General features: G+C 46.0%; 1 protein-coding gene across 3 annotated transcripts in view; it reads right to left on the bottom strand.

The window, feature by feature from the left end:
- MSH2 (mutS homolog 2) overlaps positions 1-17312 on the bottom strand; it is a 799418-nt gene that overhangs the window by 449956 nt on the left and 332150 nt on the right. For all 3 annotated transcript variants that reach the window (XM_078649651.1, XM_078649652.1, XM_078649653.1), the window contains one exon: positions 12965-13074. In XM_078649651.1, coding sequence (XP_078505777.1) covers positions 12965-13074 — 110 coding nt within the window. The remainder of the gene's footprint in view (positions 1-12964; positions 13075-17312) is intronic.

The raw sequence follows: 17312 nt of genomic DNA on the forward strand, positions 1-17312 counted from the left end.
CCACCTTATGGTTTGCAGCCGCCCTTTCAATTAAAGCATTAAACGCCGCAGAGTCTTCAGTTGGAGAAGTTTTCACCCCATACATCTGTGGGTCACCGACCGCCTGGTGGTCCCCCTGATCACCAGAGTGTACCCATGAGTCCTGCTGCTCATCAGGGTCAGTATTGCCTGGGAAGTTATACCCCTGATCTTGTTCATCTTCATCTCCATTTGAGCAAGTGGGTGAAGGGGTAGGACTCCGCCTAGGCCATTGTGGAACGGGTTCAACAAGTTCTGGCGTGTCTAGTGCAGGCTTTTTCTTCTTTAGAGGTATTACATAGGATTCCACAGGCTGGGATGTAATTTTCCTCTTGTACAGCGTTAATCTACCCGTGTCGGCGTCGATAAAATGCTCCTCTTGGTCGTCAGATAAAGGTGGTCGAACAAAGCCTCCACTCAGCTGAGTCTGCCGCAATGGCTCCGAGTCCTCGGGCACCGTACGAGGTGCAAAAGCCTTCGGCGCCACCTTCGGTGGTAGCGTATAGAGGATCGGCATGGAAGTCTTCTTCAGTGGAACACATGCCCTCGGTACCAGAGGTGTGTTCGGCTCCGACGCCTTGTCTCTCAACCGTTTTAGGGAGTCCGAGACTTGCTTCGTAAAAGAAGCTGACGGCTTCGTCGATCCGACCGACGACCTCTGTCCACTCGCAGGTCGACGATTTTTCCTTGGGTGGCGGAGGCGCGGACGCACCTTCGACAGATGCGCTCTGCTTCACCGTCCCGGCCTTAGTCGTCGACGTCGCAGACTTTGGAGCAGCAGATTTATCTGTTTGCGTCGGGGCTCCAGACTTCGGCTCGGTGCCCCTCGCTGACTCCACTTCGACTGTCCGTTTGCCTGTCGGTGCGGCAGTTTTGGTTGAAGGTGTCTCGACAGTCTTCTTTGACTTCGACTCGACCATCTTACTCGACACTGGCTCGACGACCTTCTTCGAGCCGGCCTCCTTGGCCCCTTTCGGCACCTTAGCCTGTTCGACAGCCTTTTGCGGCTTCGAGGGCTCCGAAGACGACGGTTTCGATGTAGTCCCAGACGTCTTCGGTATCGATGGTTTGTCGGCCATCTTTGTTGTTTTCGATTCCGATGGTTTCGGTTTCGATTTGTGTAATGGAGGCTCCGCTGGTATGTCTGTAGCCGGGCCAGGAGGCGGGGCCGAGGACTGAGGAGTAGGGTCGTGGGTAAGGCCGTGTGGCGATCCCGTGACCTGAGCCTTAGTAAACGTACGCACGGGGCATAGCTCTTCCTCCGAGCTATCTTCCGCGGCCCCATAAACTTCCTCGTCGTCCCCTACCTCCTCGACGTGTTCGTCTAGGTCCAGGTCCTCAACGGGTTCTCCGTAGTCGGCCTCGACCCCCGCCGATGTAGGTGAGATCTGCAGTTGAAGCTCTTGCTCGTCTGCTTCGGGGTCGCCAAAGATGTCCGCCGGCGCCGGTGCCGATCGCTGGACCTCGAGGCGCGCCACGCGCCTAATCTTGAGCGTCTTCTTCGACCTGAATCTCGAACAGGCCATACAATTGGCCTCGTTGTGGTCCGGCGACAGGCACTTGTTGCACACAGGATGCACGTCGATGTGTGGGTACTTCGAACCGCACACGGGGCAGTACTTGAACGGGCTCCGTTCCATCGTAGCGTCGTCAGGGTCTTGCTGCGTCGAAAGGGCCTCGAGGACCGAAGAGTCACCCGACTCCTCAGATATCCGACTCGAAGAGTTGGAGTACACACGAGACCGAACGCGAACAATACCGACGAAGTAAAGAAGGCCTTTTGTTTTATCGATTCCGAACAGGAGACGTCGAAATCACATCCGAACCCAATGGCGGAAAAAAACAATCTGGGGATGGAGTCGATGCCCATGCGCACTGTAGTCCAGGGGAGGAGCCACCTATCTCGTGATACTTCGAAGACTCTTCCAGGACAACAATGTGCAATCATCCGGACCCAACACTAGGCGGCGATCTATGCAATAGATATGAATTTAGCAGCCCACATGCCTCGAACTGTGGACTGTAATTGGCGATCCTGAAGAAACCTGGTATTGGCAAAACGCGTTGGCTGCTCATTTGTGAAGAAGAGCATGATTAAAAATATTTTGCACAAGCAGAGGAGTGATTTGTTTTGCTTACATATTGTAACTTGTTGTTCAAATATCTGTTTGGCTGCCTCACGATTATATATATACAATAGAATTACAGATAGCCGAAACAATACAGGACGAGATCATCTCATATACACCTTCGAGTGCCGACTGACACAAGAGGTCAGTTACATGCACTTTACATATATTAAGCTGAGCAGAGCATTTACTTCGAAGACTAAAATATTCAATTCAATTCAATAAAACTTTATTTCGGTTATTTTGCAAACCATAAAAGTACATATACAATATAAAAATCTTATCACACAAAAAGATGTAAACGCATATCGTGTAAGGTGCCAAAAGTGAAAAAATGTACTTTCTTCCACGCAATAAGGTCAGAACAGAGAATGAAAGTATAAATAATACAAAATCACAGTGAGTCAATACTGGTCCAGACAATTTCTCTGTTTAACAGTTAGTTTTAAAAATTCCTTGATTTGGAGGATACGGTCACTATGCAAAAGCTGTAAATACATTAGTGCAGGTTTGATTTGTTTAAAATTAAGTTTTTTTAGAAGTGTTACCAGGTAGCGCTTGCGTGGGAATTCATAAAACTTACATAAAAATATAAAATGCAGCATGTCCTGCGGAGACTTTTCGTCTTAGCCGCAGGGTGCTGCCAATTTATTAAAAATGGCTGTTTTTGGTCTGATCAGCAGATGATGGAAGAGGTTTAACCTGAACCTCGTTAGGAGAAATTTTTCATGGGAGGTCAATGAGCCCGCCAGGTACGGTTCTATGGTTTCACAAGTTTTCAGCATGAGAAATTTCCTCACGCTTTGTTTCTGAAGCTCCACATCCTCCCTCTGGATCCCTCTACAAACATTAAATATGCCCCTTTTTGCCAAGCAACTCAGACACTAACAAAAGAGAGGCTATGTCAGAGAAATTGAGACAGGTTCTGGAGTTCTTGCTACCAGAAACCCAGATAAACTAAGATTATTTTTGATTTCTACACTATTCTGCAGTCCTCAGAGAAATATGAAACACAAATATTGTTATGGAAAATATGGAATTCATCACACATTGTTACATGCTGATCAAAAAGTCGGTTACATTCCCTGATAATGGAGAATGAAGTTAAATCAGCTATCAAATCCTTAAAACTAAACAAAACCTCAGGCTGGGTGGCTTTACAGGTCACTTCTACAGGGCCTGTTCATACCTTACAATAACAAAACTATATAACACTTTTTCACAGGGGTTTGAAATCACACCTATTGTGAGAGGCGATAGTCACATTCATCCATAAGCAATGGAAGGACCACAAATTATGTACTTTCTAATGACCTTCAGAACTTTTAAACCTAGATATTAAAATATTCAATACAATTCTGGCCACCCAACTAGAAGATATACTCACTTTCCTCATTCATCCGGATCAATCATGCATCATTAGGTCAAATCAGACGCACAACAATATGCGTTGAGTAGTCCACTTTGTCGAAAAGGCCCATAAGAAGACTATTGTGGCAGTGTTTGATGCAGATAAAGCCTTCAAACAGGTGGACTGGAACTTTATGAAATGTACTTTACAGCGAACAGAATTTGGCCCAGCTTTCACAGCTCTCATAGCTCTCATATTGCAACCTACAGGGCACTCAACCTCTCAAATCGCTCCGAATAGTGGCCTGTCACATTCGTTGGCCCTTATCAGGAGTTCCCCCCCGGACCTCCTGCTTTTGCTCCCTCTATCGAACCATTAGCAGCTGGAATCAGAGCAGCCAATGACATCAAAAGCTTACAGTTTAGCCAAGACACACACAAAAACTATGTTGTTCCCTGATGATGACTTGCCAACATTCTCGTAATCAGAAATGTTCCTCCAAAACGTGCAGAATATTCTTGGTGAGTTTGAAAATGTTCCCGGCTTTAAGGTAAATATGTCGCAATTGGACATAATAGAATCTCTGAAAACCAACACAAGTCTCTGATGGGGTGAGAGATCGATAAAACATTTGGGAATAGTCATTAACTCGGACAATGTAAATGTAGCTATATCAAACTTCCCCTCTTGCTTACTAAGATCCGTGCGGACCTTGGCAGTTGTTTGAGAATGCAGATTTTGTGAATGCAAAGGATCAACTTCAGTAAGATGACCATACTACCCGAGATAGTATATCTATTCCAGGCCCTACCGATTACTATTTATTTGTGGAAGCTTAAAAAAACATACTGAAATGTATATGACAAAATAAACACCCTGTAGTCTCGGGAAAAGGTGGTTTAGCATTACCAAATCTACAGCTTTACTGTAAAGAAGCCCAGCTTAAAGTCCTTTCTGAGTGCACTGCCAGGGAATCTGAAAAAATATATTTTTTTTTACATATAAAAAGTTATAATGAGCCCATCATTTTAGAATTTGGTCATGAAATCAAAACACAACCGCCCCATCAACAATTACCTCCGCACACCAGTGGCCATTACACCTAAAATATAGGGTGCACTCAACAAACTGCTACATCTCACTATATATGCGTACCTACACACGCCTATCCTTTATAATCCCATGTTCACTCTGGTCACTATTAGCGTACATTTCTTGGGAGGCTGCACCATGATCTCTCTAGAAAAGGAGAAATTAAATATTTCGGAGATTGCAAGAGGGACTTCCACAATTACAGGCAAAGATTCCAATACACTCAAATATTACACTGGGTTCTCTAACCAGAAATCATAGAGAGGTGGCTAACCGGAATCTTACTGCTTTTATGAAATGGTAAGCCCAGCCACAGTAACTATAGGCATGAAATCAGCAATATTTCAGCTTACTGATGGGCGCGATTCCTTAGGACTTGGACAGATATAGAACCCAATGTAGAAACATTTGTTTACGTCAAAGAATGAGTCCTCTGTAGACTCAGGTATTTCTTTGTTGTCTTACAGAAGACATCACAGCCAACATCAGGCTGCTTCACCTGTCACCAACATTTTTAAGGATAACATTCCAAGTACCCAGTGCAGGCTAGTGAGATCAGGTTCCATGACTCATAGCATTCCACTTAAGCGGATATCACACACCTCCCTCCTATAACAAGGCATGCAACAGAAACAATAGAAAAAAACAGAACAAGACATCATCCCCAGCTACTACATGACAAAATAAATATACAACCTTGATTTTGCAGGATATCCACCAACTACTACTGATGGAGCATGGTTTCATACGTACAGAAACTTGCTTGTACTCAGCCCTCTCGAAATAACATACAACTAATTATTCAACATGTTTTGTTTACTAATATTTGCAGTACATGACATTTAGTATCTAGGGGAAGCTTTCCTATGTGCAGACCACCCACTTTTGTTACTGAATGTAGAATGCCCCCCGTTGGTTCTTGCACCCTGGACAAATAAATAACTATACAATTAACCAAGTAACATACTCCACATTTTGGGTTCCGAACAACGTTACAGCGTGGATAATATTGCATGCTAAAAAAATTTTTTTAGAGATAGAACATCAGAAAGTTACGAAATGCTGAATGTCACGGTATTTACAATTGAATGCTGGGAGTTGTAGTGCAGAGACAAGTAATTGAGAAGAGTGAGTAGGACACACCAGGGGGCGGAGCACGCTAGTTATAAACGAGGCTAGATAGAAAGGGCCTTGACACACGAGATCACTTCGGCCGTTGACGGCGGTAGCCGCGCGGCACTCAGAAAACATAATGAGCAGGTACGATAAGAATTGGACTTTAAAGGTTAAATAGGAGTGTTTCCGAATACCTGTTAGTTCGTAATAACGAGGCAGATCTTTCCAGTTATTTAGAAGGCTGAGAGCACGGGTATCTAGTATAACGTTTGTTAACGTGTAATGATTTGGCTAAACGATGATGTCATCTGGGAGGGTGGTGAGAGTTTAAAGATCCAAACATGATTGAGCAAAGGGAGGTTTAAAGAGAAGTTAGCGTGATTTGGTTGTTAGCAGGGATTGGTTAAATAATGTAAAGAACTGGTGTGTAGAGAAGAAGTTAACTTACATAATTTTTATACTGGATTTTAACTCATTTGTTTGCACTGTTATTTCAACTGTATGCTAAACGCGCACTAAATGAATGATGACATGTATTTGATGTAGTACCCATGACTTATAGTCTTTTCCATTGGTTATTTTGTAGCGACCCCTGACGAAGGGCTGGTGACGCAGCCCGAAATGCATTGGGCTTTTAATAAAATTATGCTGCTCGGAACTTTTGGTTGCACTTGGAGCGTATTTTCTGACGAACGTCTGGATGGACACGTGAAAATATGCGAAGCTTCCAAAGAGGCAAATGGGATATGATGTGGAAACTATTAAGAAGGGCGAATATTAAGTGAAAATATGGACTAAAATTGATGAACTTAAAGGAGTAAAAAAAACTGTGGATAAATATCCTGTTAAGCTGTTGCGTCTGGGAGTGGAGCATAATGTTTATGCTCCCCATAATGATGTATTTTAAATGAGTGCATTAGGGCAAGCACTACCTAGGCTGCACGCAAAAAAGCACCAGGTGAAAAAACGATGATAAAATTGTGAATATCGGTGTGCAGACCACCCACTTTTGTTACTGAATGTAGAATGCCCCCCGTTGGTTCTTGCACCCTGGACAAATAAATAACTATACAATTAACCAAGTAACATACTCCACATTTTGGGGTCCGAACAACGTTACAGCGTGGATAATATTGCATGCTAAAAAAATTTTTTTAGAGATAGAACATCAGAAACTTACGAAATGCTGAATGTCACGGTATTTACAATTGAATGCTGGGAGTTGTAGTGCAGAGACAAGTAATTGAGAAGAGTGAGTAGGACACACCAGGGGGCGGAGCACGCTAGTTATAAACGAGGCTAGATAGAAAGGGCCTTGACACACGAGATCACTTCGGCCGTTGACGGCGGTAGCCGCGCGGCACTCAGAAAACATAATGAGCAGGTACGATAAGAATTGGACTTTAAAGGTTAAATAGGAGTGTTTCCGAATACCTGTTAGTTCGTAATAACGAGGCAGATCTTTCCAGTTATTTAGAAGGCTGAGAGCACGGGTATCTAGTATAACGTTTGTTAACGTGTAATGATTTGGCTAAACGATGATGTCATCTGGGAGGGTGGTGAGAGTTTAAAGATCCAAACATGATTGAGCAAAGGGAGGTTTAAAGAGAAGTTAGCGTGATTTGGTTGTTAGCAGGGATTGGTTAAATAATGTAAAGAACTGGTGTGTAGAGAAGAAGTTAACTTACATAATTTTTATACTGGATTTTAACTCATTTGTTTGCACTGTTATTTCAACTGTATGCTAAACGCGCACTAAATGAATGATGACATGTATTTGATGTAGTACCCATGACTTATAGTCTTTTCCATTGGTTATTTTGTAGCGACCCCTGACGAAGGGCTGGTGACGCAGCCCGAAATGCATTGGGCTTTTAATAAAATTATGCTGCTCGGAACTTTTGGTTGCACTTGGAGCGTATTTTCTGACGAACGTCTGGATGGACACGTGAAAATATGCGAAGCTTCCAAAGAGGCAAATGGGATATGATGTGGAAACTATTAAGAAGGGCGAATATTAAGTGAAAATATGGACTAAAATTGATGAACTTAAAGGAGTAAAAAAAACTGTGGATAAATATCCTGTTAAGCTGTTGCGTCTGGGAGTGGAGCATAATGTTTATGCTCCCCATAATGATGTATCACACATAAAAGCACCTGCTACTGCTTCAACTAAACTTTGTTTGTTTTGCCTAAAGTAATGGGGTAAGAGTAGAGATAAGTGGTATACAGTGCATTCAGTTATATTTGTATTCTAACGTGATTCTTCTTGACTTTATTAATAGCTCGTATTTGGGCCAAGGGTGACATGAATAGCCATATTGAAAACCTCTCTGCGCATGAGCTGAGAACTTTGAGAAACTTCAAGCAATGGCATTGAACTGGCGCCAGTGACGGTCTTTCCGGCAACGGGCCTGGGAACCATGAATTCATAACCTGGGAAAGGAAAAGAACTCAAAACTTTGTATATTAAAATGAAATAATATTGACGGGTGGAATAAAACTCATGGGAAAATAAATTATGGGCGGGAACTTGATCAATATAAGTCAATGAAAATTACCTCATCTTAGTATGGTGTGATGACCTCTCCTCGCACTTTCTGACCAATCACTGAAGGGGAACACATAGATTTGCAACATTTAGGGGTAGTACATTGCCCTGGAAATGGTATACCTAAGGTAGGCTTAGATAATCGGACAAGTCGGACTGACCTGTCACTGACCCAACGGATGCTGTAGGAGATCGAGAGCAGAGGTGCTGGCGGAGCACTCGGTTAGAAGAATCGGGGTTTTGCTGAGGGAGAAGTATCGATTACCCAATCGGGGTATCATAATTTGGCGTAGAGAGGGGTGTGACGCTGGCGTTGCACTAGTGGAGGTTACCTGTCCTGCTCTGCACCTGTCCTGTCCTGTTGGCATCTGATTAGTCGGGAGCCCTATCTTTGCCCCAGCCCCTGGCCAGGGTTGGTCCTCACACCATTCTAGGTAAATATAACCCATGTGGTATGTCCTTGTGCTATTTCCCTTTTTCACTCTTCCCAGGTACCAATGTCTAAAGGTGTTACTGTGATTTCTTGCAAACTTTATGTCCTATTAATTTTCTTACTTGTAAAATTTATGGTCACTGTATTGTGGCTGCTGACTCAACAAAAGTTGCATAGATAAAGTGTTTAAAACTTCTCCTGAGTCTGTGGTTATTTCAGGAAAGGTAAATTATTAAATTGCTACCTATTATACTAACTCCCTTTCGATCCCTAGAATTCATAGCATAAGTGACAAAGGATTGATAAGTGATGACATGCAGGTATAAGTCCTATGTAATAAAAATCCTGATAGGCAGTAAATAGAAGCAGGATAACCGGTTCAAAGGTGTGAATGTTTATGGGCCCAGGTGAGTATGATTTATTGAGCTGGTAATCCTGCGTGCAATCACTACACCCTACTATACATCTCTAAATATCTGGTTGTTTTAGGCACTTTCTAACTCTTCCTACTCAGTTCTCACCAGCATTCCTCTCCCAACTGGTTTCATCACCCTCTCCCACACCTTTCAGCATAAACATTGCTTAAATTCCACACCTTTGAGTCTGCAGTTTTCACAGCATACCTAAACAACTTCACTACTCTAATGGGACCAAAGAACTTCACCCCTTGTTATGTTGTGTAATACATGCTATACCACTTTAACTGTGTTCATTCCACATTCCACTTCATAGAGTTCTTACACTGTGTTCTTACCTATGTGTTCCAATGTAATTCAGTTGATGCTGACTGCTAACCTGTCTGGCTGTGTACCTGCTCTTCCTTGCATTAAACTAAATTCAACCTAATTGAAGTGTCATCTTCAATGTAACAACTGGCGACGATCGGGATATTTTTTTAAACACCTGAAAACCGCTTTACTTTATTTTCTACTGATCAGACGGATATAGAGCAGAGACGACGTTGGTAGTGCTTGGACGGCGCATTGGGGACTGCATGTGTGGACGAGCAGCTGATTCCGGTGAGCGACGCTTATTCTTAAAAGAAATACTGGATTTCTGACAATTATCCTTAATATTTCACCGTCAAAGGCATTGGCGCTCGAGCTCCGTGATCTTTACCTATGTGTTCCAATGTAATTCAGTTGATGCTGACTGCTAACCTGTCTGGCTGTGTACCTGTTCTTCCTTGCATTAAACTAAATTCAACCTAATTGAAGTGTCATCTTCAATGTAACACCCCTCATCTGTTCCCTGGTTTTTTGACCCTCACCCAGTCACCAACCTGTACTTTAGTGACCTTGACGCTCATTCTGTCATCAAACCATTTTTTCCTTCTCTCCAGAGCTTCGAACTCCTTGACTATCACATTTTTTCACACCCAGTGTAGAAATGCTTGTTTCCTTCAAAGAATGAGTCCTCTATACACGCAGATATTTCTTTGTTGTGTCTTTATTTAGAAGTTGTCTTTCAGAAACCATCCTAGCCACCGCCTTCAGGCTGCTCCACCGGTCACCGGTATTTCAAAGGATAACATTCCAAGTTGCCAGGGAAGGATAGTGACAACATCAGGTTCCATGACTCATAGCATTCCACTTCAGCAGATACCACACAAACACAAGTTTTACCTGACACTGACATTTTTTTAATGATTGTGTGTCAAGGGCAGCTAGCCGCGTTTCCATACATTAAGGGAGGTGAACAACGACCTGGTTGTTGTTATTTTCTAGTCAAGCTGAGAAACTTCTGTCTATAGGAGAAATGCACTTCCCATGCGCTTAGTTCATGGTCCTACCAGGTTTGACGCACAAGTTAAAAAGCATGACAGACAGTAAGAACTTTTCTAAATATATCACAGGTGTACACTGAAGGTCTATAAGGTATTGTAGGGATGAATAGAACCTGTTAAGAACTCTACCACACCATAGAGTGCGACATGTTATCTTAATTTAATATAGTGCCTGACACACCGAGAGGGCTATCTCGGCGCTACAGACAGGCACAAGCAGTAATTGAATTCAATAAATATAGACATGTTTTAAGCAATTTCCTGAATTTATAATATTTAGTACAGAGACGGACACGAAGAGGTGAGCTGTTCCAGTAACCCAGAGCCAAGTAAGAAAAGGCTCTGCCACCGCATCTAGTAAGACGGATACGGTGTACGCTCAGCAATGCTTTGTCCATGGAGCTTAGATATCCAGTAGGTAAATAGTGTTTAAGATTATACTGAAGATATCTAGGACCTTTGTCACTTTAAGAGTTGTAGGTGATGCAGCTAATTTTAAAAGAGTTTCTATGTCTTACCGGAATTCTTTGCGATGATAGCCTTGGTTAATTTTTAGAGGTCATAGCACTTGTTTCATGTCTACAAAATCCATTGGGGTAGTTTCCAGCGGAATTCCAGAACAGTTTCCTGTAAACTGTTTACGCACCAGAAAATGATTTTAAAAGCAGTCAAACTATAACTAACATTCTGGAAGAAATGTTTTATGCCACTTGTGTTGGATAAGATAGAAATGATGTTCACAAAGTCTGCAAAGTGAGTTGGGAGACTGCTCTACAGGAGTGTTTGAATCTCGGAAGCAGAATCCGACCCTCCTACATGATGTAGCGAATGGCCCTGAAATGTATACTCGTACCCACCAATGGCTGATGAAGAGGTGTATCCTCCACCACTGGCGTCAGACTGTGTGCCCCACTCCCCCAGAATGGATCATTCCCTGCCCTGCACGAAATGGTTACGTACAAGCTTAATGACAAACTAGAATTCTGCAAAAGGGTATGGGTGCCTTCCTTTCAGGAGCTGATAATCCGGAATAAGAACCAAGTCGGTGCGCTGTCCCGCCCGTCTCCCTAGGAGAGAAGACCGGTCCGACAGCCAGGCGATTACCCTTGACAGTTCTTACTTGCTATTCTAGGCGTATTGTTCACGTCGATGAGGTTACCTGTCATACCGTTCTTCCCTCACAGATTTTCTTTGTGATTCTACACTGAGTTACCGATTCATAATGCAACCACACCTCACTAGATGATCGATATGTAGGTTTTCCCATTTTTACTTTGTTAGGCATGCTTTTTTGCCGTACTTGATCGCACAACTTTGCCTGATTTCCCTCCCTTCCCTGCTATGATGCCCCCACCCCTCCTGTTGCTATTTTATTGATACTATTTATCAGGGGCGGCTCCTTCGCCAAGTTGGAGGAGCGTCGCCCCCCTGAGCAGGTCAAAACATTAAAAATAATATGATAACTCCTTTTTATTATCATTTTATTTTTCCATTGTTGCTCAGCTGGGTAGGGGTGGGGCTCTCACCCTGGAGCTGGAGGAGGAGAGGTTTGCACACTCTTACGTGCACATGACGGTTTGGCCTGCTGTCTCTGGCCAACCAAACATAATGAGCACTTTGCATGTTCTCCATCCAGGCTGTGTTACAGCCTGGGTGGAAAACATGCCCAGGCTCCTGCTCCCTGTCTAAGAGACGAACTACGGCATACAGACCAATTATGATGCTGCTATTAGCAGCTTTGTGATTGGCTAGGAGAGTCTGGAAGCCTGGGTGCTTTCTGTTCATACTTCCTCCCCTGGAAGCAGACGAAGAGGACCAAGAGGAGGCGGCTGCAGGCAGGTAAGTGATTGTTTTTTTTTTTCATTCCCTTCACCCTCATCCCCACGACCCTATCCCCCACCAACGTTCTATAGCAGCCGCCACTGCTATTTATAATCGCCACTTCCTACAGGTCACCCTTGTCCTGGGCTACACGGGATCAAACCTCCATGGATTGGTGGCTGCCGCAAACTACTTGCTGATTCAATGTCAGAATTGGACTCTCTATGTGGTTGCCTTCTTGGGTGCAATTATTCCTCTCACATGCCTACTGAGTGGCGGTCTTCCTTACTGTTATTATTAAGCTGTATTTTCCCTAAAAATATAAATAAAGATTGCAAGAAAAAAAAAACTTTGAATGGTTTCTTATTAAACAAAAAAGGAGATCCTGGCATAAGTCGCCGACTCGAGTAAAACAAAGAAAAATACAGGCCTCCGCTGGACTTGAGCTAATTTCGAACTGCAACCAATATCCGTAGTCTATTTTAAGTTTTAAGTTTCTTTTTTATTTATCAAATGTTGGGATGATGGAAATCAAGCACACAACATCAAACACTGATGCTTCAAACGTTATCAATTCTAGAGTGCAGAGGATTCTAAACACTTATCAATTGAAAATAAAGGTAAATGACACATTAATTACGACATTCAAAGGAAATATGTTGCATACCTGATCCATGTCTAAAGTAGTTTCTATCATTTCCTGATATTTTTTGAAATCATTAATTAGGTCGTTCAGTGGAGTTGCAAATACTGCCAACAGTAACATCTGGTGAACTCCTATGAGAGAAAAAGAAATCAAAATGAAATACTGACAACTTAAATATATACATTTCTAGTTTCTTTACTGGCATTTTAGAAGACTTGACTAAAATGAACAACTTCAAAGAATATTTGACACGCCTTTGAAAAACACTTTCAAAATATTCAGTAGTGTCGAATGGACCAATGTCTACACAAAATTCTACATGTCCTGCCAAGAAATACATTTGTCCCTCTCACTTCCTAAAATAATTATTTGGGCCAGCACAGAAAAATCTATGGTATTTCGTAAATGAAATTGCCAAATATGATGTATGACCACTCAGGACAGGGAAGGCAAATCAGAACCTGGGGGCAGGAAACAGTCTCCACGGGTGAGGGTGATGTTACCCGCATGGAACAAGCAGTGGACCAAGCAGATGAGTAATCCAAGGAAGCAACTGGCATTTTCACAAATACTGAAGATTGGAATTCTTCTCTACCTTCACTCCACTTTAGTCACTCAAATGTTGCTCTAAATTTCTTCTCCCCAATACATCTCACGTGTAATACAGGTGGTTGGAGTACTTTCGGGCAGTGAATTTTATTTAGAGGCTAAAATACTTTAAGCTTTGGTAAACAAAGCATTTCATCTAAGGGATTATCTTCCAGATGGACAATCGTGATATTCAGTTCGATTGCTGTGTAATTTATCACTAGACACAATGGCATAAAAGCGACCTGGCACAGGGCATACAAAACAGTCTAGAGCCCAATGCGCAATATGAACCATACATTTTGATTCTGGATGGTGAAATAGGTGTGCCTTGGAATTGATAGACCCCCTGCACAGGCAGAGAGACCCTTGAAAAAAGCACACTCGCACCCCTCCAGAAAGCATATACACGTTCTGCTTTGTCACACAAACTAAGCTAGCATACATTTTTGCTTTTGCAGTTGGTCATAAACCATTTCTGCCGCTGCTAAGCACGGCAAATGGCTAATGTTACTATATCCAATGGAATGGTATTCTATTTACTGACCTTGGAAGGATGATGGGTGAATCGACCTTGCTGGATTGCAAACTTGTGCTAGGACGATCACTATATTTTAATCTCCCTGAGCAATTCTGCTGCAATAACTTAAACCACTGGCGTCTAACATACATCCAGAAGGGTCAGATTTGCATTGAATTTTTAAGACAACTCCAACTATGTAAATGCATGCACATATGGATAACCTGAAAACTGGTTCAACATGGATCCACTTTATTAAGTTATTTAAGGTGGAAATGTGCTTGCAATGTTTGAAAGATTTTCGTGCAGAACACTTGTGTTGGGTTGATTCCCTGCCAATCTCCACCTAAGCAAAAGCAACCCACTCACAACAATTTAGAAGCCCTTCTGTGCAGATCTTAAATAAATAATCCGGGGCGTGGCCAAGATGGCGGAGTGAGCGGACGCGTCTCGCTGCAGCTCCTGCCAACGGCCTGAATTAGGCACCGGTTCCGGCACCTTTCTCGACCGAACTCTCTGGTCTGGGTTGCCGGGGCCGTTCTAGCACCGGAGCGGTCCGGCAAGTAGCCTCGTGGGGCACCGTAGACAGAAGCGCCACGGAAGAACGGCCCGGAGGAGTTGAGAGCCCATCCCCCCATCCGTCCTGAAAGCGAGGCCGCAGTACGCCGGAGGGCGCAGCCGGGCGGAAGTACCCAGTCGGGCCTGAGACGGGGCCCGCCCGCAAACTACTGTCCCAGGTGCGGAGCCGGCTGCGGGTGCCGCCGGGGGAACGGCCGAGGTGGAGAAACTGCCCTGACGACAAGACGAGCGAGTCAGCCCTACAGATAGCTGAGGACGGCGGCGGCAGCCCGCATGGAGCACGGAGGTGAGCGAGGCCCCTGCGTACGAGAGGCGGGGGGCGTTGAGGCGGCCCTGGAGCAGCGTGGGGGGTGTCCGGGGCAGCGAGCCTCCCGGCGGGCATTTCGGCCCGAGGCCTGCTGAGCCCTGCCTACATTGAACTGTTTGGGCCCCCGTGAGGGCCCCGGTCCCGGAGGGTCCCCGCCGTCCCTGGGCACCGAGCGGAGCCTCCCGAGGATCTTCACTGGGGAGGCCTGTAGAGCACGTCGGGGGCCCTCACCTGGAGCTGTTTGACCTTGGGCGCTGTCCGGACCACGGAGGTGAGTGCGGCCCATGCGCACGATAGGGGGGGGGCGCCGAGGCGGCCCTGGAGCAGCGTGGGGGTGTGTAGGGCAGCGAGCTTCCCGGCGGGCATTTCGGCCCGTGGCCTGCTGGGCCCTGCATATATTGAACTGGTTGGGCCCCCTTAAGGGTCCAGTCCCGGAGCACCCCCTCCCTCCCTGTACACCAAGCGGAGCCTCCCGAGGATCTTCATTGGGGAGGCCTGCAGAGCACGTCAGGGGCCCTCACCTGGAGCTGCTTGGCCCTGGACGCTGCCCAGGGGGAACGTACTGGAACTAGCGGGCCCTGACCCTCGGCGGATAACAGCGGCACCCAGCCTCCCAGGGGGCCCGAACTTTCTTCCTCCTCGAGGGTCCCGATCCCACAGCTTGGGCTCTACGTTGGGCCTGCAGCTGGGAGCAGAGCGGGGGACGAGAGAGCCGTGCCACGATCCTACGCCACGACTTGAGGAGGAGGAGTTGAGAGAGATTGGCCCGTGGGGGGCCCAACGGGTGGTGGCATACTCGCCGCGTCTGGTGAGCAGCGACTAGTCAGGGGGCAGCGGAAGAGGGGGCGCCGGAGCCCCCACAACGGAGGAATGTCCACGAGTAGGCCGCCCGAGGCAAGACAGTGAAAGAGATGTTCGCTAAATCGCACTCCCCTCAGCTGAAGGAAGCCACAGCCCTCGCGCCGAAGAACGCGGAACAGGCCCTGGAGGAGGGTGCGGAACCCATTACGAAGGCCTTCCTGGAGTCCCTCTTCGCCACCCTGAGAGACGACATCCAAACCCTTAAGACGGAATTCTCAAGTGAGATTCGAGAGGTGCGACGCGAAATGGATGGCATAGGCGAACGGGTGGCGGATTTGGAGACTAAGGGCGACGAGCGGGAAACTGAACTCTCAACGCAGCAACAGGAGATCATTCGCCTGCACGACCAACAGGTGGATCTGCAGCTTCACTTGGAAGACCTGGAAAACCGCTCTAGGCGGCATAACATACGCATTCGCAATGTGGCCACATCTGACGCTACTCAAGATGTATTTCGCTATGCCAAGGAACTCTTCAACCACGTGCTGGGGAGGCCGTTAGACTCGCCCCTGCAGCTTGACAGGGCCCACAGGACGGGCTCGCCCCGTGCGGCTACGGCCCCACCACCCGACATCCTGGTGTGTGTCCAGGATTACCGCAGTAAGGAGGAAATCCTTCATAAAGCGCGCCAGTCCCATCCGATAGCATTTCAGGGCACGTCGCCATTGCTGTTTCAGGACTTGGCGGCGCTTACGCTGCACAAACGCCGGCTCTTCAAGCCGGTCACCTCCTTCCTACAGCAGAAGGGTATTCTGTACAGCTGGGGCCACCCCTTCCGTCTAATCTTCAGACTGGACAATAAGCAATACCAACTCAGATCGGTGACTGAAGCTTGCTCGTTGCTTGGTATCGAAACACCGACAGAGGATGCGGAGGCCAAGGGGTCCATGCCGGAGACCGAGGGGAGGAGGCCACAATGGAGCCAACAGCGACGCAGGAGACGAGTTAAGAAACCGCCGGCGACGGAAATTGCAGCGGGCCAGCGTGCCGCGGTGGACGCAGTAGCCACAGAAGGTAGCTCGGGCCCCACGGGATGACCGCCTCCAGACATCGCCTGATTCGCTGGTCCGCTCTGGCCTTCTGGCCGTTGGCGGGAGAGAAACTCCCGGATACTCCAGTAAGACTACCTTACTTTATTTCCTTTTACTACTTTTCATCCCTGGATGAGAGACTATGACCTTCTTTTGGACACACTGTGATAGTTGGCAGTTGGGGGGGGAGGGGGGTGGATCCTTGGGGGTTGGGTGAGTTCCATGGGGTTGGGCGAAGGGGAGGGGGGGATTCGTGGTTCATGGTCGACGGGCTGAATGAAGAGATGAGGCAACAGGGGTGGAACGGGCGGCGATGCCGGGAGGTGGGGGGGTCTGCAAATGCGGGTTTGGGGCGCTGGGCTGATGGTATGCTACTAGTCACTACTTCGCTGGACAACAATGGGTGACTTGGTTGTACTCACTCTCAATGTGAGAGGTTTGAACAATCCAGTGAAACATAGGGCGGTACTCTTGCTTCTAGAG

This window comes from Lissotriton helveticus, chromosome 6 (genome assembly GCF_964261635.1).
Source record: "Lissotriton helveticus chromosome 6, aLisHel1.1, whole genome shotgun sequence".
Lineage (NCBI taxonomy): Eukaryota > Metazoa > Chordata > Amphibia > Caudata > Salamandridae > Lissotriton > Lissotriton helveticus.